Below are 24,282 nucleotides of genomic sequence, written 5' to 3' on the forward strand. Positions count from 1 at the left end.
GACCGCCGTGGTGTTTATGTAAAGCGTAAGAGACAAAAAAAACAACTGTGATTGTGTTTCAAGGGCCCACCTGGACTCGGAGATGGCTCCGTGGAAGAGGCTCCACATGTCGCTGCAGGAGCTGCTGAACTGGCTTAGGCTTAAAAGTCAACAGCTGGAAAAGGAGCCGCCTGTTGGGGGGGATGTCCCCGCCGTGCAGGCACAGCTGGACACACACCGGGTAGGAGGACACACACACACTATGTGGGACACGGACAATTAGACCGCTTGTCTCTGCAGCATTTTATACTGAAAAATGTGACATTTTTGCAGATTCTGGATTTTTTTTGTTTTTCAACACACGCACTTGATCGTCTGTCATTCCACAGTCAACCAAACAATTACCAAGAAGAGTGTAGCACAGCGTAGGATCACGTGGACCTTTGGGTTTTGCTATTAGAAAATAAGACATCTGATCCTATCAGGACACAACATCATTTGATCTAATTTGTAGTTAATATTTATTATTCTAAATCTTCGGTGGGGTGGCAGAATTTGCGGTTCTTACTCGGTATTTATCCATCCTGAGTGTAGCTCCGAGTCATAATAGAAGGAAACGCGTCTAGGAACCTTCAGCTCAGCACCAGTGCAGTAAGCAAGCAACGAAAAGAGCCTGTTTGATACTTTCATAATAAAAGTTTTGTGGTTTCATTGTAAAAGCATCCATTTACGTTTGAGGCACACTTAATGTCCCCCTGACTAACCTTACGCAGATCAAAGGCTCACAATAAATGGAAAGTATTGTGGAAAGGGTTCAAGGAAAATCCATTTTATGCAAAAAAAAACGAGATGATTGGCTCTGCTGATTTTGTCATTTCATCTGTAAAACTACAATGAGTTCTCCCAGATGCATTAGGGAAAAGGCTTTTAGTCAAAGCGTTGCATAATAAATCCAGACATGTTTTAGTTTGAAGGGACACTTAAGTCCAACAGTGTTTGTGCACAGAATACACGCAGTGGGCTACGTTCACTCCTGAGGCTGTTTTATGCATCCTTGAAGCAGAGGTCTTTAGCTCAAATGACCACAATAATATCTACATAATGTTACTTTCAATAAAAGTTAAAAACATTCATTGTGTGTGTGTGTGTGTGTGTTTGCACAGGGCTTCAGGAGGGACTTGAGAGCTAAGGAGCCAGTTGTGACCAAGGCTCTGGACGATGTGGGAGTCTTTCTGTCGGAGCTGCCCCGGGAGACACCATCACCTGAGCAGAGGGGTAACACAGACACATGTTTCCAAAAAAAGAATTGATTGCAGACAAATCTGCATAGAGGATGCTGCAGGAATGAGTCCTAAAACCGGGGAAATAGGCCAATTTGTTCTGAGATGCTTTAGAAACAGGAGATCTTATAGAGTGTAAACATCTCCGTTCATGCTCGGAGCTTGCGCGCCGTCTGCTGAGGCGCGAGTATAAAACAAGGCTTGACCCGACAACTCATTATCTTCAGTAACCAGGTCATCATTTCTGGAAAGAGACATTGCTGATGAGTTTTTCAAATGTGTTTTTATATTTGCCGCTTTGAGCACCGTCTAGTCCCATTATATTGGAGAGAGGGCAGACATCTCGATGGCTAACACTCGGCAACTCGCATCAAAACAATCGAGATTGATAAATGGCACTGCAAGTAAGAGGGACAATATATTTTTTTGATTTTGGGATGAACTTAAAAGATACATCGATATGATAGATTAAGAATGTAAGCGTTGTAAGCAGCATAAGCAGTTATTTCGATTGGATTATTTACATTTGAACACACCTTGCACCTGCCATTCAAATGTGGAAACACAGGAATAAAAGCTCATTAATTACCAGAGCAGCACCAGGATCAGCTCCAGCACTTGAAGTCCTGCATAAAAGGCAAATATGAAGTGAATTTAACAGACCTTTGGACCCTAGTAACAGCTTGGTAACAACCACACATGGGGGTTAACGCACACACGCATGCACGCACACAGGCACACACACACACAGACTTTCCTGCAGCACCTTGTTCACCATGGCTGCAGCCCGGTTACCAGGCTCGTAGAAAGCAGCTGAACTTTAACTGTGGCCCAAATAAACCCATTCAGCCGCCAAACTCACTTGGAGAACACAGAAAAGAAAGGGTGAACTCCAGCTGCTACGAGCACTTACTTCCTCATAGGAAGTAGTTTGACCTTCAAACCGGCGGCGGTTGGGGACGCCTAGAAAGCTGAATCGACAGTGCTTTTGAGAATATGACATTTTGCTTGCTTTAAATTCATCCGAACCACCTGTGTCTTCACAAACAGCCTGAATGGTTTGACATATACGTCGCTCCTAATGCTTCATTGTCACAGCTAAAGCCTGTGGTTTTGGTTGCCCACATCTTAAACAGTTAGAACTCTGCACGGTTTGAAGACATTCGATGTACAACAGCAATACAGAATACCGCTGCAGTTGCTCTTCTTCTTCTAAGTACTGATGGTCGTGTAGCATCAGGGTTTTCCTCCTCATCAGGACATGTGGAATCTAAATATTAGACGTAGTGGTGGAGAGAATAAGAGATTCTAGATGTGTGGATTATGTGCCACAGCCTTTGAGGATACAGATCGCTGCTTTCATTGTCCCCAGATGTTAATCCAGTATCTCTTCTTTCCACAACCGTCAGATATCGGCCCCGAGGAGCGTGCTCAGAATGTCGGGCGAGTCCTGCGCAAAGAAGCCGAGGACGTGATGGCCAAGTGGGACAGGCTCTACTCCGATTCGGCCGACTGGCAGAGGAGGCTCGAGCTGGCTCTGGATCGGCTGATGGAGCTCCAGGAGGCGGAGGACCTGCTGGACGGACAGCTGCGGCAGGCCGAGATGGTGAAGGAGGCGTGGGAACCCGTTGGTGACTCCTTGCTGATTAACTCCCTGCCGGAGCACATCGACAGAGTCAAGGTCAGATCCAACGACGCTCACTTCAAAAATTGAGCAGCATGTGGCATCAAAGTATTAAAGGAGCCCCGAGAGGTGAAGGGAGAGAAATAGGACTAAATAGATGCATTCACTCTCAGCAAGTGAGATCATGGTTGAGAGACTGGTGACTTTTAGACGATCGTCGTGTCATTGCATGATTTTTGTAAAATAATTTGAGCTTTGGACGACGCTAGGTGGAATCCTGTGCTACCACTCTTTATGCCTCTTTTTGACAGCAAGATAAAGCCATGAAAATATTGTAAATATAGTTATTAAATATATATATATATATATGCACAAACACTTGAACGTTTTTTCCCTGTCCACAGCAGTACATTACTTTACTCCCGTTTGTTGTAAATGTACCAAGATCTAAAAAATGATTTGATAATGATTCATTGGTGTTTAAATGCTCCCACAGCATATTTAAGAAACATATGTAACAGTCACAGATGTGCATTACCGTCCCCTTAATCTGCACGCATCATGGAAGACATAGAGTAAGCCCACCTTGCATCTATCAACCAGTATAGTTGCACTTGTATAGCGATAGTTGCATTAATCCTACTTAAGCCTGTCAGTGTTTTCCATACATCAGCAAGCATTAAACATGCAGAAGAAGAGGGGTTTACATGATGGATGCATCAGTTTCTCCCTGTTAGAGGAGTTGAGGTGAGAAACGACTGAACGGGGGGGCAACTAACAACCTGTCTGTGTTTCCCATCTGTCCTCTCATCACTGTAAACAATGCAGCGCAATACAAACGGCCTGACAATTAATTTCCAGTGTGTGTGTGTGTGTGTGTTCCAGGAGTTCCAGGAAGAGATCGCTCCGATTGAGGATGACGTAATACACATAAACCAGTTGGCGTCCACTTTCCGTCCGCCCGACATCCAGCTGTCGCCTGGCAACCTGGACCGCATTGACGATCTCAACACCCGCTGGAGGCTGCTCCAGGTACAGACACACAGATGCTGTACATACATTCATCTGCAAGTCTCCACAGCTTTGTCCCGCTACCCTAGACTTCTATCACTAACTCTTTCTAACAGCTCCATGCCGAGCCCAGCATGAGTCCAGTTTTGCAAACCCGCACCCGTCTGCACCCACAGAGCTCTAATACCAGAACCTTCCCGTTACCCCGCAATTATTTCTGAGTCAAAACCTGTGGTTAGACACACACACACGGTCGCTCCCTTTAATGTGCTTTATTATTTGACTGTGGTTTGAATTTGGCTTCTCCGTTCTTGACTCACAAATCCAGCTGAGCAAAAGTGTCGTGGACCTGTTAGCACATGTGTGTGTTTGTGTTACTTTTTGGTAAAGCTGTAATAAGGAGAGAAAACACACACACACACACACACACACCATGTGTGATCAGAGGCAGCACAGGGTGGGCCTCCATCAGTCTCAATAAACCCGGTGGCAGCCATGCTGGAAGTCAGACAGTGATTGTTACCGGGGGTGACAGACGGAGCCAATCAGCTGCCAGAGAGGCCGACCGATGCAGAGGAGCCACGGGCGGAGATGGGCGTCGTGGTGACACCGCGGTGACGGGACCAGACGGCCGGTCTCTCTGAAGTTAGCACCTGACCAGATGTTAGCACACACACACACATTGTCTTGTAGTGAAGGTGAGAACATCAGTGTAGTGGATGGAGCTTACTTCATACCTGCAAACTCATAAGAGGTGAAAAAGGTGACAAGCACCGAAACCCGAAACCCTGTCGGGGGGGGGGGGGGCATGAGCTTTAAAAGCATTCTGGTGTACTCTGAGAAGAACATTAAGTGATAAGACATTTACTGCAAAAAACTAATTTATTATTCAGTTATTAATCAGTGTTTCAGCTCTATTATTATTAACCTTTATTTAGACAAAATCCATTGAGACCGAGGTCTCATTTTCATAAGTTTTAGTCAAATAAAAACACAGATAGTAGCGAGAACCATCGCCTGTACAAAATAAAGTGATTCGTTTTCATTGAACCCTGTTACTGTACGGCTTCATATTTACTTCCACTGTTACTGTAAAGCTGTTAGAATTGTGGCCTATCTTCTATTTGCAATTAATATGCATTCAATCCAGTTCAATTATTTAAATTAAAATGATAATCTACTCTGGCTGAGGTAGTTTATCAAGAGTAAAATAATAGCTGTGATCTATACACACCTCTGCATTAGCAACCCGGTGAAATGAAGGTACAGGCACCTTAACCCTCTCTGGTCCGTGTACGTTTTGATAGTCTGTTTTACCGTTCAGTCGAAGATATGAACACGGGCCCTCCTCTTCCTTAAGCTCTTTGACCACATCATCTCATCAGTATCCGGGCCTCATTATTCGTGTTCATAAAAGTTATCACAACGAAATCGCCTCATTCTACTTTGAGTTAAAAAAAGAACGCGCAATCAGAACTGTGTTCGGTGGACACTTACAAAATCAAGCAAGGGGTCAAATAATGATACCCTTTACTCTATGTAGTATTGTTGCAAATAGAGCATACGTGACTAAAAGCATTTGGAAAACACATATAATAATATACATACATATACAATTATTTCTATAACTGCCAGAGCTGCACTTCTCACAGGAGGTTGCCTTTCAGAAACATGAATGCCCACGTCAGAAATAGAACACTCTCAATACGTCCTACTGTGCAAGTGATTGCTTGCAGGCTTTCTGATAGTTCATGTAATTTAAACTTTAACGGAGGGAAATGAAGACGCTGTAGACATCTTAACGCTGATTGGCCAAGACTCGACACATCAAAGATGTTCTATTGAGAAGATCACGACATCACCTTTTCTCCTCGTCTCACTCCAATCTGAGAAACGCTGGCTGGCCAGTTGACCCCCCCAAAACAATCTCTACGGATCTACATGATTCACGTGGATGATATATTTTGATTCAAAACGGCGAATTTTGCTGAGAAGTGACAAGTTTGCAGGTATGTTACTTCAAGAAATACTTAAAAAAGAGTTGTCTTCAAGAATTCAAGATAACACAGACTGAGTCATTGATACGAATGATCATTTTGGAGGTGAAGTATTTCTGTAAAATTCAAAAGCGCATTTGATTCAACAGAAACACGAGGAACGGCCTTTATTCTCTGCAACGAGGAATAACAGTGAAGGATTCTCACTTTTAGCGGCTTCGTAAATACAGCCGTTGGTCAGAGACGGCGAGATACTCATTTCCACACGCGCGAGCTGATATTAAGAGGATAAGAAAGGAATTTTTAAAGTATTTAATTTGGACAGAAACGGGGATTTAACTGCCAGTTTTTCAAAAGTCAGTTTCCATTGCAGGTGGTTCATTGGAAGCGGGATGTTTGCCCAGGAATTCTGGCATCATGAGAATTCTGGTAACATGAGGTGTGTGTGTGTGTGTGTGTGTGTGTGTGTGTGTGTGTGTGTGTGTGTGTGTGTGTGTGTGTGTGTGTGTGTGTGTGTGTGTGTGTGTGTGTGTGTGTCAGTGCGCGCGCGCGCCGCGTCCAATATAAGTGTTTGTGCTTTCATGTTTTCTGCTTTAGTAAATGTGGCTTAAATTTGGGGTGAGTGTACACGTTTAATGCGTGTGTGCGCTTGCACATTCAGGTCACTTTAGTTGGTTCAGAGTGTTCTGTCATGCCTAGAAGCTGATTGGTCAGCGCGGGGACATCGTGCACTCTGAGTAATTTCAACAAATTCCTCCTCAACAATCCCGCTCCTCTTGTTTGTACAACTCTAATTAGGTTACCATGGATACGGGGAAAGGCAACTCAGACAGAAATGGATTGGGTGAGGTGGACTCGAAGGTAATGTCATCGTTTAGTTTCATGTCACATCAAAGCCCCCACCCATCCCAAAAAAAGTACCGGTCATATCTTCATTATCTTCACCCGTTCCATGCCAACAATATCTCATCATGGCCGACTTATGTGGGGTGTGGATGAACGGTTGGCTGGTTCATCAGCTGTCCACTCAGGCTGGGTAATAATAACCCATCTCAGTCCCTCAGCCTCAGGACTTCAATCGAAGGAAGTTGAGACGCCAATGAGCTTTCAATGATTCACTTTCCAATTCACTTTTTTTTTACCTCCTGGAACAAAAATCCGTGGCTAATCAGTCTCTGCCAAAGGTCTGCATGCCGGCCGGAGCTGCATGTGTTGCCCGGGAACATTAGATCATCGAACATGGGGTCAGGAAGCGTCAGTGATGACAACACACGGCGGCTCCTCCGGGGACGGTCGGGATGAAATCATCCCTGCAAGCATCGGATGTCTTTTCATGTGAATTATACATCAGATTAGAAAGGCGTGATGAGAAATTATAATGATGAATGGGGATAGAGATACAGAAGTGGTTGTACATGCCATCCTCTAAGGCTGTTTCAGTATTTGCATTTTCTTCAAACCGTATGAACTATGGCTGACATTATTGTTGTCACTTAACCTTTTATATACTTACTTCCACCCAGGAGACAGATGTTCGTGTTCCGTTGGAAATCAAAAGTCAAAGTTGACTTATTTCAAATTAAGTATCTACACAACTTATGTTACGTAACAAACTAGCCTGCTTATTGAAACGCCCACCAGCATCTTTTCTTTCCTGAACCGAACCAGGAAGTTGTAGTTTTGTTTCTTCGACCTGAACGACTGCTTCTCTGCAATGGTTGTGCGTTTGATAATGAAGAACTTGAAACAGTAGTTCAAACCAACATCGGTGTCAGTGTGGCCGCCGAATTGTGGATGTGTGGAGTGAATTTATATAGCAGTACCTTTTGGGGTTTGGGTGTCTGTTGAACATATTTCTTCTGATGCGATACCTCACATGAAGTAGATATTGTAAATCTGCCAAGAAATAAAAGTCTTTCCTTGGATGAATGAATGTGTGAGCCAGGAGAAAAGTGCCTGCCCCCCGCTGGGCTTAGTGCCCTCCTCGCTGTGTGTACCTACAGAGCCGTGCTGATTTGCTGCGATTATCTCAACTCCATCTAGACAGACAGCTCATTCGGAGCTGAAGGAGACTCACGGGAGACTGCATCCCCTCTAATTCCTCCACTACAAATTCAATTATCTCTTCCATGCTTGTCTTTGTGCTTCCTCTCCCTCCGTCTGCCCATCCGTGTACTTCTACTGGCTGCTTTTTTTTTTTGAGGCATATTATGTGTCAGAGTTTACATTGATACACGCAAAAAACATCACTCTCTGTATTCCCACCGTTGCCTTTTAAAGCTATTCATAACTTTCAGGAAACATAATGGCTGAAAGTTGTGTTGTGGCCATAAAATGATCCATCTATCCATCCGTCTATCTAAACGCATTTCTTTCCATCTTTCTCCATCAGATCTCCATCAATGAACATCTGAAGCAGCTGACTGACGCTCAGAGGGACTTTGTCCTTCTGCACGGTGAGTAAAACACACTCGCACACACACGCATATGTGCGCACACACCTACCTGGAAACAGTCTGGTCAGTTGACAAGACTGTCAGGTTGTGTGGGAAAGAGTAAAGACAGAATGTGTTAGACAAAGTGAGGCACCCACCTCCTGTCAGTGGCACTCAATAAGTGATAAGTGTTAGTGAGAGAGAGAGAGTGGAACAGTGCTCGATTGTCAACAGGCCACTGAATAACTGAATAATGGAAAAGGGAAAGAGTATATAAAGGCTCCTCATCGAGCCTATGATGGCGTATCGATCTGTTAATGCAGCCTGTTTATTTTAGTTTTTATGACCCAGCGCTTTATCCAACACGGCCGAGGCTCTCATCCGTATCACAGTCCCATCTTAAAGATTAAAGTCCATCAATGATCGATGCATTGAATGAAAGAGTAGAGGTCGTGTCTTCTTCTCCAGCATTTCAAAAACACAAAGAACAAACATGGATTAAACATTGCGTTTGTCAGCGTGCATTTTATTCTCTCAACAATTAGTCTCACCCGACTGTGCTGTGATTTGGCTAGTGCTGCTGGGCTGGGATTGGTGTATTATCTGGCAGTAGAATGCTGCAGTTATGAGTCCTTAATCCCGGAAACGAGTTAACATTTTGTTAAATTTGACTAATTAAGCGGCTGGCTAGTTAGCTAACGAGCTTTCTATTTTCATCAAGCTTTCATGCTACACACTGCCTGGTCTGCGTTTGAGTCCTCCATCATGCCACGTGACAGTGGGCACTTACAAAATCAAGCAAGGGGTCAAATAATGATATCCTTTACTGTATGTAGCATTGTTGCAAATAGAGCATACGTGACTAAAACCATTTGGAAAACACATATAATAATATACTATTATAATACAATCATTTCTATAACTGTAGCGACAGCCAGAGCTGCACTTCTCACGCCTTTCAGAAACTGTTCATCATAAATGCCCACCTCAGAAATAGAACACTCTCAACACGTCCTACTGTGCAAGTGATTTCTTGTACGCTTTCTGATGATTCATGTAAATTAAACTTTAACAGAGGGAAATGAAGACGCTGTAGACATCTTAACGCTGATTGGCCAAGACTCGACACATCAAAGGCTGGCTAGTTAGCTAACTAGCTTTCTATTTCCATCAAGCTTTCATGGTACACTGGCTACGAAAAATTATAGCATCCAAGAAAACGTTGAGGCAACCAGTACTAGCCAATCAAAGCACAGAAGTACTAGCCAATCATAGCAGAGTAGGGTGGGACTAGGCAGAACACTCTTGGGGGGGGCGGGGGGTGGTAACGCTGAGCTGACTCTATTGTAAGCCGCAAAGAGCTACTCTTATTGATACTCGGTTCTTTTTTCATGACAAAATAATCACTTTTAACAACATGTAATAGGACACAGGTAATGTAGAAATCAGAGCTAGGCTTGGCATTCAAGAGAAATTGACACAAAGGAACTCTTGGAATACATTAAACATTGCCGATTAATGTTGTATTCAACTGTAAGACTTTTTTTTTTTTTCATTTAAGGACGTCCACCTGGAGCCACTCATTAAACTGCTAGCTGCTTTCTCTCATCAATTCTCTTTAGTTTAATTACAAGACCACGGATAACATCACAACAACACTCATACGCTCATGGCGGTGATTACAATTCAGGAACCACAGGGGGGGCTTGTAAGAAAAAAAATAAGAAAAGGAAGAAACCAAAAATTCAGATGCAAATTATATGGCCATGACTTAGTGTGTAAGATGGTGGAAAAGATGGTAGAACAGCAACCACTTGTATAAAATATCATGATATCAAAGGACAAAACATAGATGAGTCAATAAACTATGAGTCAATGTCACATTTGCTCATATATGAATGTTCCATCTAGCTTAATAATCAAGCAATAATAAATATAGCAGAACGGATAGAGATGGTGATAGGGGAACAATCAAAATGACAGTGATGATGTAAGAATTTACATGTTTTCATATCTTACTGCCGTGTTGCTATGTGTCTGGCAGTTGTCCTACGAAGCATCATTCTGTTTTTATATGCAGCAACTTTTACCCGTAGGGCACAATAATGCTTATGCAGCGGGTAGTTTCAGCCGAGCGATCCGATTGGTCCGAGATACAATCCAACTGTGCTGACAATTCCCAGACAGCACAGTCTGCTTAAATGGCTGGTGTGCCAACTCTTGTGGGCATAATAAATGAGATAATTAGCAATAATTCTTGTTTTTCTGCTGTTTTTCATTATCATGTATATATTACTTTGAAGAAAACTTTTCATTACACAAGACTTTTTGCTGCGTACACGTTTCCTGGACGTCCATGCTTATGTTGGACCTACAGGATGTTGCTTGTGCAGTCAAATGTGCGTGTGAGAAGTTTAATAGCATGCGGAAAGTTTGTACAGTTGTTTTGACCTTTGTTTCTCTTCATCAGCAGGATCTGTAGAGAGCCCCTTCGAGCAGGGCGTCTCCCCAAACAACGTGCCCTATTACATAAAGTAAGTAGCTGAGCTGTTGCCAGCAGATCTCTCAACTAGTCTACACACAAATTCTGACCAAATTAGTTAGTACTAGTCAACACAGTCTCACTGCAGTTCGTGAGATAGTCACAAAATGCAATCTATTGGTTTTGTGTATAAGGACACAAATTATCTGTTTTTTTTGTCGCCCTGAATGACTTTTTTTCAGGACGACATTACGTTAATAACAGAAGTTAGGTTCAGGCAACAAAACCACTTAGTTAGCATCAGGAAAAACATCATGGTTGGCTTTAAAATAACTGAATACAGTTAGGTTGAGGCAACAAAACCACCAACAGTTAGGTTGAGGCAACAAAACCACCAACAGTTAGGTTGAGGCAACTAAACCTCAACGTGGTGTCGACTGGTTGAAAGTCCTGGAATGACGGATGTTTACTCCTAGTGGTTACAGAAATGTTCAAGAGAAATATGAGTGACCATGAAAACAAAACACACAATATTATAATCAACTCTTCAAAAATCTTTATCTAAACAACCAGTGGGTAAAAAGTTGGGTTTTCGGGATACAAAGCAGCAAATCTTCTCTCTACTGTTTATGGACTTTTCTAAAAAATAGAAATAATCATTTTTTCAGCTATGAGTAGAGGAAAAGTCACTTTGCCCTTCTTATGCTAAATAACGCTAGCGTATTGTATTTAGAGGAAGTGTGACGAGCAAAAGACAATTGTTTTAAGTTATAACAGAGCCGAATGCTGTACTTATATTAAATGATGTTGCTGTTAAGTTATGTTTTAGGTGTGTTAATGGAATCGTTATGAAGTAAACTTTAAGGAGTGAGCTATCTTTAGTTCTTTTGTCTGCCTCCTAACTGGGTTTTCCTCAAAGTAGTAGCTATTTCCAATTGCATAGATACATTATATGTGCCTTATGTAAATAAGTTATGTGTGAGGCAGCAACATACTGTATTATGAAGCAGTGTTTGGGAAATCACATCTGACAAGTCAAATTATTATTATTACTCTATTTCTTACGGACAAAAGCAGAAAAGAAAGGGAGGGCAGCTTTGTTTTGTCCTTTTCCCCACCGATCGGTTCAGATGAATATATCCTCACTATACTCACAATATGTTGATGCATTAGCTGTTATGTAATATGTTTTGTATATCCGGTCATTCATATTTCTCTTGTACATTTCTGCATCCACTAGATGTAAATATTCCATTTAGTTTTCTATACTTTCTATCTATGGTGATCTGTAAGCCACATGCCACCCTGATGAAGGCGAGATTGTTAAATATATACTTTTTTACTGGAGAAGAGTTGGTTTGCACATTTTAGCTTTGGTGGACTTTCGCTGAAGCTTACACGGCTCTGCACATCACGTGTGTGCATTGTTAAAGTAAGATAGCAGAATAATATTTGTTTTCTGTGTGAAAGAAATATATTGACGTAGAAATTTAAAATGCCCATGGCGTGTGAATGCCATGGGTTAACCAGTTGCTGTTGGATCTAACGTCTAACTTTGTGCTGGATTGATGCAGTGTTTCCTGTGACTGTTGTGTTGTTTAGCCCTAAACTTTTGGCTTGCCTGATATCTCTTAATATCTAATCGTGTCTAATATTCATCCATTTGTCTGTCTGTCTTTGAAGAATTCATGCAACAGTCCCGTTTCTGTAATTATGGATCCCACTACTTTTCCAAGGCGGCCTTTAATAGCCAGTTGAGGTCAGTGGCATTGGTTGAGGTAAGGCATTGACCACGAGTTGTTGGGGTCAGGATAGCCATTGGTTATGACGAAGGACCTGGACAAATCGGGTTCCCGGTACCTTGCGTGAGCATGGACGCCTGGCCAATCCTAGCGCTCTAATGCTACGCAGGGCAGGTCTTGCCAAGAAAAGCATTGGGATTTATAATAACGCTCTACTTTCACATTGAGTGCATTCAATCCTTTAACCATCTGTCCATCCATCAATCCACCCATACTTTCATCCAACTATCCATCCATCCACTCAGCCCCAGATAATGTTTGAGCTCAGGGAATCAAAGGGGTCGCCGGTTTAAGTCCCCGCGCGGAGTGGTGGCTGGAGAGGTGCCAGTTTGCATCCTGGGCACTGCCAAGGTGCCCCTGAGCAAGGCACCGAATCCCCAAACTGCTCCCTGGGAGCTGTATACTGGCTGCCCACTGCTCCTAATACTAGGATGGGCTAAATGCAGAGGTTAAACTTAACTTTGTGCTATTCTATGCACAATGTGTGACAATAAAAGTTGATTTCCACTTACCTGATCATGGGTCAGACCAACAGGAAAACATTTGTTGAACAGTATTGGCTAGCTTTATTGTATCATAAGCTTGTTTTTCACTGGTTGGTAACTGAATCCCATTGGTGACACATCAGAAGCGACAGTCCCCTTGGTTTTCACCCGATAGATGTCTGGTTAAATTTTAAAATCAATGAATCCTTAATCATTATCAGGTCAATGCAAGTTTTACTGTATTGCTACTCAGCTGAAACTCTGATGCTAAGTTACCTTCATGGTTTAGTTGTACAGTCTCTGCCTTTCCTCTACTGCTGACCATAACATGATCATCTTTAACAGGTTGTCGAAATGTGTTCAAACTTATATTATAACTGTCATTGGCAAAAGACTGCATAGTGGGTCCAAATTTGAGACATTTTTCCTTCATTATGTCTCAAAACATGCTTGTCGAGCCGGTGCTCTGGTGAATGCTGGGAGACTGTTTACTACTCATCAGCAGATAGCAGAAGTTTGTTTGTTAGCACAGTAGTAAGCCCTGTCTTGGAGCTTGTGCCTCAGTGCTGCAGGCTCAGTGGTAGAGCGGTAGATCAAAGGATCGACGGTTTGATCCCCGACTCCGCTAGTCCATGTCGATGCGTCCTTGGGCAAGCCAAAACTGCTCCCGTAGCTGTGCCTACGTGACTTTTGAAAGAAGAACTAACTATTATCTCCCATTACAAATTAAACATTTAATTCATTAGCAATAAAACATACCCTTGCTCAATTCAACACACTGTTTTGCCGCTACAACGTTATAACCCATAGCTTATAATAGCTTATGTTAGATAATGTTAGCAAATTTTGGTTAGGTATTAGGTATTTTAATGGCTCCTCACCACTTGTGCTAATGTAGCACTACATATTAGCATTTTCCACCAAGGCTTTGTCAACCAGTGTTTAAAATAATGGAACTTCGTAGAAAAATATTGCTGTGACAGGTAGCAAGCCAACTTCCCCGATAAAATTCTTTATTAAAAAATAATGTCAGGGCGAAGTAAATGGCGCAACACAGAGAAAACAGAAATAGCAAAGAAGCCCCAAAAGCTACTTGCGCTACAATGTTAGTACGCAGATACAGTAGCTGACCAGCCAGTCCTGTGAGTAGTTCCTACGTCACCAAGCTTCTAGCACCACGTACTTTGCAAATACACAAGAATGAACTTAGTTGTTACCATAGACTGTATAAAAGTGAATGTAGTGGATTTCCTGTTCTATTTGACTCTAATGGACCATAATTTACTAAATGAACATCATGCTGTATTGAAGATACAATGTTTACTGAGGTAATAAATCAAGAGAGACGTAGGCTCATTTCCTCATAGACGTCTATACAATATGACTTAATTTTGCAAACAGCGTAGTCGCCCCCTGATGGCCATTAGAAAGAATGCACTTCCAATGTCCACATTTTGATGTGACCACGCCTTCAGTCTGTAATTGTTACATCGGCACTGTAGCCTCAGTGGCCCACATATGACATAGGCTTAACTCTCCACCTCACATTCCTAACTCATTGGTCAGAATAACCCCACAATGCCATTGGTCAACCTTGCTTCCTGCTGCTTCTTCAGTCAAGAGAGCTCACACAGCAGATTGCATGGGCTTGGTAATCAGCAACTAGCAGTTTGGTGTGTTTGAGTTAATATCTAATGACTGAGTGAGACGTGGAATTAACTGCAAGTGTGCATGTGGGGAAAAAACACTCAACTGAGAGGAGGAGGAGGAAGGAGGAAGGGAAAGAGAAGTGACAGATTCTCCTCTCCACATGCAGTGATAAAGCTGGACCTGACCAGATGACCCAAACCCTGTGAGTGCCAGCTGAATGCAAACACACACACACACACACACACACACACACACACATGTTTACACACACATAAAAGTCCTTCACTGTACTTGGCATGAAAGACACATGTATATGTATGTATTGTAGAGAAAGAGACAGAAAGAAAGCATATGGATTATTATCACACATATATGGATATTAACACAGGTAAACAAACGTTATATGGCCATAAGTATGTGGACATACTTTACTACTATACTCATGTGATTGTTGGAGATGTCTTTCAAAGGCCATTAATATAGTGCAATAACAACTATGTTATAGTACTATGTTCAAGTACAATTTTGAGGTACTTAACTTGAGTAGTTTCACAGTATTCTATTTTATTCTTTGACTCCACTACGTTTCAAAGGGAGAACGTAACGCAATTTTTAATTCACTCGACCCAAATTTTTAAATATGGCAGCTGGTAAGACTGCCGAGTTTGGAATTTCGGCCGTCGCCATCTTGGTTTATGAACTTTGCCATCTTGACTTTTTGCAACCAGTGAACGAAAGTGACCATATTTGGACTGTAGAGGCGCGTGACGTAGAGATGCCGTATATGATTCTGGAAGCGGTAGCGGCCTGTCCATCACAAGGTAGCCCCGCCCTAAAGCATAACGGGTCTATTTGACTCTAAATGGAACACACCATACTAAATGAACATCATGCTGTATTAAAGAAGACTTGAAACCAGCGATTGAGAACAAAAACTCATGGTTACTGAGGTAATAAATCAAGAGAGACGTAGGCTCATTTTACTCATGTTACTGTATGGAACTAAGGGGCTCAAACCATGAAAACAAGCTCCGAACCAAAAGTACACAATGTTTACAGGGGTGTCTGCATAGTTGTGTCTACAAAGGGTCCATGCACACACTTCACACCCACTCAGGCTACACTGTGCCTCGTGCATACAAACGCACTCTCACACATTTGGGGCACAGCACGACAACATATGGCCGACCAACTGCTTCATGTGCGCGATCAGTCGTCAGCTCCTGGAGACGTTTTCTTCGAAAATGACGTCCCGAGAGCTTAAAGTCAGTAATCGGGGGGAATTGTTTGATGTGTTGAATCCATCCCTCTCCGTCTTCTTCCTCCGTCTCAATCTGTCATCACTTTTTCTGCTACACACACACACACACACACACACCTACACACTCGGGTATAATCACACTGTTGTGATTGGGAAAAATAACAGTTGAGACTTGCCTATAAATTACAGGCTTTTCTCTGTCTTTGCTGGTGCAACATAGCCCACATTTCTTAAGCCTTAAACACAGATTCCCAAAGCAAAGAGACCCCCCCCCCTCCTCCTCCTTTTCTTCCACCTCTCTCTCTCGCTCTCTCTCTATCTTCCTGACTCTCCTGTGTGCCTTGTAAAAGCAAAAAGCGCCTCCGCCTTCTTTCCCTTTTTCGTCTCTCCCACTTTTCGTCTTTCTTCTTTTCTGTCCCTCTGTCTCTCTCTCTCCACGGCCTTGAGTGTAGAAATTTGTGTGCCCTGAAAAGCAAAGAGTCTCTCTCTCTCTCTCTCTCTCTCTCTCTCTCTCTCTCTCTCTCTCTCTCTCTCTCTCTCTCTTGTCAGTGAGGTGAAAAACCTCCACGGATGGTGTTGAGGCTCCTTTGCTTTCAGAGACAGCGGGATGGGGGGAAGGGAGGCAGAGGGGGCCTGAGCTCCGCCTCGTCTATCTAATCTGCGTCAAGTTTCCCAGAGGAGAGGACAAAACCGGAAACTGTCCTAACTTTAATTTCAAAGTAAAGGTGTCAACCGTGTCGGGTGGTTAAATCTTGCTACTTTTTGTCAACACCCTGGGCTGGATTAACCCACTTGGGGACCCTGGGGTAAAAATCAGCAGGGGGGGCCCCCAATTGATCCCTGAGGCACTTGTCATATTGTTTTGGATCCAAAAATGATAGGGCCACACACATTCATACACTGATGGCAGAAACTGCCATGCAAGATGCCTCATGCTTATTTACACGCTCAAAATACACACATTGGCACAGCCTTCAGTATTTTCCTCAATGACACTTTAACATGTGGACTGAAGGAGCTCTACGATCCTCCGATTTTTGATTAACTATGGGACCAATCTCTGTGAATAGATTTTTCTTATTTCCACGATATAACGTTGGTATGTCAAAAGAAAAACGCAGCCTCTTTCTACGCGAAGCTTTTATTTTTGAAGCATTAAACGGAAATTGTCTTCGTTTTATTCCGGTGGATTGACCCTTGTGTCTCGCTGGCCGGTTCAGCCCGAGCAACCCACCGCTGCTGCTTGCAGAGGAGCACACACACGCACACACACACACACATACACGCACGTAGGCTACACACTGTAATCTCGGACGCCTCTCCCCGGTGGTAGAGGACTCTCGGTCGGACCGCGGAGGGGGTCTGGATATCGCCTCGGTTTTTCCCCGGGAATCGGTTTATTTCTTCCCGGACGCGGAGCGCTCTGATCGGCCAGCGATGCGGGAGCAGCTTCGGAAGTGAGTGCCGGGCTGGGGGGGGGGTTACTGTTTATGGCGGTGATTAATAATGGTGATGGTAATGGTGCTGGTCGTAATGCAGTAAACCTGTTCACGGCTAGCGGAGAGGCGGTGAGCCGGGGCAGAGATCTCCCACACACTCAGCGGGCAACGCGCATTATTACCTCCACTGTGGGCAAGAATCTGCGCCAAAATAGGCATTACAACCGGAATAGGATGCATTCAAATTCTATTTTGGACGTGGGGAAATAGAATCTCTGACTTTGTGTGCTGTTAACCTATTTCTGCATAAGTCCACCCAACATGCATCTCCGATGAATGTCACCTAGCATGTTCAAATACATCTGTGGCCGACTCTCAAGTATATAGCAAAGCTATTCATAGTTTAAAATATATATATATTTGCATTTAGGGATGAAGCCCATAGCACATGACAGGAAAAAAACGGGACGTTAAGTCTTCAATGAAAAGGGAGGAAAACGTCTGTTTTTGGTAGCCATTGCACTCAATCAGCCCCCTTTCTCCACAGCGGCTGTTGGTCGCAGTTGTACCCGGGGAAGCAGGCGAGGTGTGCGGCCACTGAGACTCTTCAACCCACTGCCCCCCCCCCCCCCCCCCCCCCCCCTCGCTCAGGGTCCCCCGTACCGTCCATTTCTTAATTCTAAAGCCACTGTTTCACTGGCTACTTGCTGCCATGTTGGAATAAAAAAAGGGCATTAAGTGCTTTAAAGCAAACGGAATACAAATGGAGCTCTGCGCAGCCTGCCTTTATTTACCCGTATGAATGTGGCCCGACAGGGATTTGTGTTAATTTATGCGTGTGTTGGCTGAAAGAGAGAGAGAGAAAGGGCCGTACCGAGCAAAGCGGCGATGTATCACTGTGTTGCATTCCTTCACAGTCACAAACGCGCACAGGAAGGTGCAAAACACTATCATCCCCCGTGCCAGCAAAGCAGCCCGTGTCTGGATCGGCGGAGGTGTGTGTGCGCACTGAGCACAGGCGATTTGGATGCGCTGCTGTTGATCTATTTTCGGCTGGAAAAATGATGCCGGGCCTCGTTTTTTTTGTTTTTTTCCCCCCAGCGCAAACAGCAGGGTTTTAGGTCCAACTGTGCTGACCATCCGCGATCCGGATCACCATGCTGATCCGTGTTTTAGTTGTACAGTGGGGTGTGCTTGTCCTGCAATGATGGGACACGAACCTTCCGTGCACATGTGTGCACTTCAGGAGTTTGTCAAATGAAGAGCAGGGGGTGCAGCGGACTGGCTGGTGCAGAGTTTTTGGCACCAATGGTGTGTGTGTGTGTGTGTGTGTGTGTGTGTGCACTGATTAAATACAGCTGATGGATAAAAAGCCTTAACACAGAGATTCAACTTGCTGGATAGTGGTGCTGACATGCTGGGGCATGATTGTTATGGCGTGTGTCTTTGTGTGCTGTCGTAGATTAAGCTGTAGTTCAGTTTGTGGGTTTTTTGGAGGGTGGGGGGCCAATTTCTGCATTCAGAATTAGTGATGGAAAGAACTTTCCCCACATTCGAGCTGCACGCCTTTTTCTGGTCAGGTGTGGTGTTTGAGTAATATATGATACCGGTTCTGGGTGATCGAGGCAGCAAGACGACACTGCGATATTTCACTACCAGCATACATGCGAGAACAAACGTCTCGGTACAAATAACATGTTTAGTTGAAATTACGTCTAGTCAAATTTTCAACAGAAATTTGGATTAATTTGATGCCAAAAGTCAGTATGATTTGCATCCCACTGCAGATGTGGATTTGACAGTGGTTGAAAAATAGCCTATAGCTTCACTTCTAATGATGTTACGCAAGATGTTCGTTATATTCAAACTCTCAGTTGAATGTGCCTTTCAAATGTTAATGTTTCAGTGTCTGGTATGAAGTTTCAGTGCCATCTTGGATTACGGCTGTCGCCATGTTGTTTTTCTCCGCAACCAATGAACCATATTACCATATTTGGAATGTGGAGGACTGATGTAGAGACCATAGTTTACTAAATGTATTCCGTATCATTCTGTGTTGAAGAAGACTTGAAACTAGGCGATTGAGGCTTCACACGGCACAACCGGAGGATTACAATCTGAGGTTTATATTAAATCTTATTTGCAAATGTAGTTTGCAGAGACACCAACAAAGAAGTACATTGTTGGCCACTAATAAAACAATGACAATGTAGACAAGTTGGTTACTAACGAAACTATTTGACAATTTCAACAGAAATGAACCACACAAAAGTGATAAGGGTTCCACTAAAGACCAGCAGAAAGGTTTATTAAAACAACCCTTTATTTACAGAATGGAAATACTTGTTCATATGTATTTATTGCAATCACAAAATATGTAAAGACAACAATTAGACTGGAGCCTTCGTCCCCTTATAATAACGGAGAGTCCTTCATAGGAGGATAAAATGGCCGTTGACTTGACTTGTCCTTATCAGCATTATTCGTGCCATGTACAGTTTTATCCGTCCACATGTAGCCTACTTAAACAGTTTGCTGTGTTAGCTGGCACACAACGCTCGCTAGCTAACTAGATAGAACATTAGCTAGTAGTTAGTTCATTAGCCAGCTGACGTTAGCTTCAGCACAGCTAAACCAGATCCAAAAGCTGTCATTGGGTCGGTGTTTGTTTCTAGAGTCGATGTGTGACGCGATTCAGAAGAAATTCCTTTTTAAAAAGTTGAACCATTGACCATCAGATACCCCGATAAAAGCCAGCTGGCGCACCAGCCAGCTAGCTTCTTAACACAGGTCAACGGAGTCAAGTTAGCACCTTTTAGCATGACCTAAGCTTTTAAGTAGGTGGACAATTCACCTTTCGTGAAATGGTCAGCCAGGCTTTTATTTCTTTCTGTTCAGATCTACGGGCTTCATTTTGATCCTTTGATTGAGACAAAGGGGAGATTTCATGATCCAGATCATTCTGATCCACATTGCAAGTTTTGAAATTATGGCCCGAGGGTATAATCGGCCTGCCCAAAATCCCTGCAGCTCACAGCCCAAAAATGTAAAATATGAATGTCCGCCACTACAGAACAGGAGAAGAGCGGCTTCTGTTTTCCCTTCTTCCAGACTTTGTGGGGGAGCCGTCAGACGTGCATTACCAGAGCCAGAGCCACCATTTCTGCAGGAAAAGTTCACACCATACTGCGTGTGTGAAAGGGACTTCTGTGCAGAATCAGTTATTAGTATGAATCCACTCTTATTCAAAGTCATTTTTTCCGCATCCTCAGGTTGTATTTTAAGATGATGGAAAAAAAAATATTATAATAATATTAAATTCAGTTCTATGCAGGGAGTCAGTCAAAGGGTTAGGGTATCTGTGAGCTCTTTTCATTGGCTTTGTTTGCAATAACTAAAATATAGAACATCAGAATTATCCTTTAAAAAAATGTCACGTATTTTTTTAAGATGCCTAAAATGCATTGGTATTATAGTCATTATCTTCTAGCGCTGTGTGATCCTTCAGGTTTTGTCTGTACGTTTAGGTTCTCTTTCAACAAACAGCCTCCTCTAATATCCAGCTGATGAATACCGCTTTCATGCCTTTTTTACCCTTTTCTTTACTCCTGTTCACATTAGCCCCCCGAAGGCCAATGTTTGAGCTCATTCACAAACCTGGTGTGCGGGAAAACATTCTGCCGGCACTCCCTCTCAATGATAGCCAGAGGAAGACATCGCCATAGCCCGTAAACCACCTTTTAATCATTCATCCAAGAGCCATAATTGACTGCAGCGAGAAGTGACACTCGTGTCTCTGTGCGGGTCCATTATTTACAACGCCTATCTGTCACCGCCACAAAGAGCTTTTCAGCTGCCCGTTAACTGTAATATGTAGCATTGTGTGTTCAGAGTTAGGGTGTGTGGGTGTGTGTGTGACGAAAGTGTGCGCAATTGTCTGTTCAATCCAACTAAAAGTTATGCTGCACAGAGGAATGCCACATATTTTCTGGAAGGGAAAAAAAGGCCCTGAGAAATAAAGTGATCAGATTCTTTTTCTTCAATATCCAGTAATTGTTTCTCTTACTCTTCCCCCTCCCTCGTCAGGTTCAATCATATCGCCCTCGAGCAAGGCAGCGAATGTAACTGCTCCGCGGGAGCCGCCCAGTGTGCGGTGGTTTATCTTCTGACAGTTTACGATGTATTATCAACACTTTGGCTTGTCCTCGGGCCATGATGCATTTTCTAAGGAGACGGTTTCAGTTTTCAAAAGGCATAAAAAAAAGAGTCAAAACTAGAGATGCTTGGTTCCTTCAGGCCGCCCCTGATGTGAGATTTTTCTCTTGTGTTGTTTTTGTTCATTCATCCCAATGGGACATCTGATGGGAGGTGGTTCCGTTGACATATTAGAACAATGTGTGTCCGTCTGCTGTATCGTCCTCTTCCGAACAAATATCTGCTTTCCTATAGGAGGCTGGAGACAGATAAGGTGTTGAGGACAGGTTGGTGGTGTGGCAGACATTGGGACGGGGAGTTTGTGGTTTGAATTTCATGCAATTTTGAAATAAACCACAATACTTACTTGATCTCTTCAGGGGAATTTGCGTTTGGTTTGCCCAAGGGCTGGGGCGATCAACCAATCTAGAACATTTTCACAATAACTGCTCTCTGTCTCAGACCTTCTTTGGAATCAGACAGTTAAATTTGCCAATTGCATTGACAGTAATCGCCCCAAAATCACCCTGCTGGTCTTGGTTGTCTTTTCCGGTTCCGGTCTCCAGCACCTCTGTGTCTAGGTGAGGACGAAAACTTTCATGCAAAGTAACACACACACACTGCTCTCTCTCTCTAATTTGTCGTTGGCGTTGACAGCATCCAATAAAAGCTGCCCAGGCTGGTATTCACTAATTCTTTTGGCATTTGAGGGCAATTCAAGCAACCAGTCTGTGTTTGCTCCCAGCAGCTCAGGTTGTGGAGGGTCCCCACCGGTCATATCCGATCTCAAGGCACAACCGGGGTGATGAGAGTGTCCGGTTTGGGGACCTCAGAATTGCATCTCTGCTCTTTGCAATTGATGTGGTTCCATTGGCTCCATCTAGACCATGACCTTCAGCAGGCACTGGGGTGGTTTGCAGCCGAATATGAAGTGTTTGTGTTGAGAGTCAATACCTCCAAGTCCGAGGCCATTGTTCTCTGCCAGGAAACAGCGGGTTGGGAGTGAGTCAAGTACCTCGTGGTATGATGAAAGACAATGGATGGATGGACTTAAACTTACTGAGGGTTAAGGATTGTTTATTTGTTTCTGAGCAGCTGCTAGTCACCCATCTTGCTCAAGGACGTCTTGTTAGATTTTCTCAACAGATTCAGGGTTTTGAACTAAAACAGTCAGAAGCCCACATCTCTGAGTATTTGATTCTATTAGAGCACCTGGCTCGTAGCAGCTAGCCGGCGATGAGCCCAGAGTGACCGAGCCACTGTTTGCAAAGACTCCGAGCCTCGAGGATTTCTAAGTGGCTCTTCGCCATGGGACCCCTCTCATTATCTGGAGTGGGAGTGCAGGAGAGAGGAAAAACAAAGGCAATGGGAAAAGACACAGCATATGGATTATTATTTGGCTGCTTTTCAGACAAAGGTTAACTGCAGGTGCACTTGTGTGTGTGACCGACTCGACATGTGTTCTTTTAACAAGTCGGGAAAGGGTTGCAGTTGTGTAAAAAACATGCCCCAGGCCAGAATTATGAAGCGGAAAACAGGGCTTTTGTCTGTGAAGGAACGCTGAGCGGCACTGTATTTTTTAACAGCGCTTCTGTTATTGTTTCAGCTGTTTTGTTCAGTTTTATTTTTTCCCCCATTGACCCACAACACCCACTGTGCTCAGTGGTGGCCCACTTTGCACACCTACTATTCACATGTGTGTGAGGCTGATCATACACACCTGTGCTGAAGAAATGGGACTCTGTGTTTGCTCTTACAGATGGAAGAAAACCGTTAGTTTGAAGTCTTTTCTCCGCCTCCAGCTTTTGTCTCATTTTCACCATCACGACAGCCGCACAACGGCTCTAATTCATTCTAGCTGGCACTGAATAGGCCTCTAACTGTCCTGTTTCACTTCATGACCAAAGCACCACAGACACATTGATTGACACGTACTTCTAAATAAGAAGTCGCTCTCATTTCCAGGATTGCAGGGAGGCAAATGTGTATTTATTAACCATCTGACGGATAAAGTTGAAAGTATTTCTTAAGATGCCACTGTTCTCTGTCTCCTGTGAAGGACTTTTCAAATATTTGATGTGCTCCAAACCAAAAAAAAGCGTAATTGCCTCGCTGATAAGCCATGTGGCTCCTATTAGCTTTATGTAAACAGGCAGCTGGCATATTACCATCACATTTAGTATCTGACACTTCTTCACACTCTACATATTAACTGTGGCAAAGAACATTTCAAATTTTTATTTTGCGAAAATGGATGCACTTTGTTATGCAGCTGGAATAAGCTGTCCAGATTCCCTTAGAATGTTAGCACAATAATTATTACAACAGCCGCTAAGTGGAATTAATGGCCAGGGAAAATCTGCTCTTTGCTTTACAGTAACACAATCAGTTTCTCCTGCCATTTAATGACTTTCTATTCAAAGTGGGTGTTTAGAGATGCCGTGAAATACAGATTAGAGCTCAGATCGTGGGTTAGACTGGAAACGTCGAGAGGGAATATGGAGACAGCAACATAAATGTACAACATGTTTAAGGGAATAAGCAGCAGTGAAATATCACCTTATTAAACTAAAGGATTTGAATCGTATCACCAACTTTTCATCCCGAGTCGTTTCGTTTTTCTCTGCAATACAGAAGTCCTTG

General features: G+C 43.4%; 1 protein-coding gene across 1 annotated transcript in view; it reads left to right on the plus strand.

The window, feature by feature from the left end:
* dmd (dystrophin) overlaps nt 1–24,282 on the plus strand; it is a 128,379-nt gene that overhangs the window by 83,691 nt on the left and 20,406 nt on the right. The window contains exons 55-60 of the mRNA XM_076095112.1: nt 64–220; nt 1,143–1,254; nt 2,669–2,940; nt 3,769–3,915; nt 8,284–8,347; nt 10,800–10,860. Coding sequence (XP_075951227.1) covers nt 64–220; nt 1,143–1,254; nt 2,669–2,940; nt 3,769–3,915; nt 8,284–8,347; nt 10,800–10,860 — 813 coding nt within the window. The remainder of the gene's footprint in view (nt 1–63; nt 221–1,142; nt 1,255–2,668; nt 2,941–3,768; nt 3,916–8,283; nt 8,348–10,799; nt 10,861–24,282) is intronic.

Source organism: Anarhichas minor, unplaced genomic scaffold (assembly GCF_050575085.1).
Source record: "Anarhichas minor isolate MPS153535 unplaced genomic scaffold, ASM5057508v1 ptg000018l, whole genome shotgun sequence".
Classification (NCBI taxonomy): domain Eukaryota; kingdom Metazoa; phylum Chordata; class Actinopteri; order Perciformes; family Anarhichadidae; genus Anarhichas; species Anarhichas minor.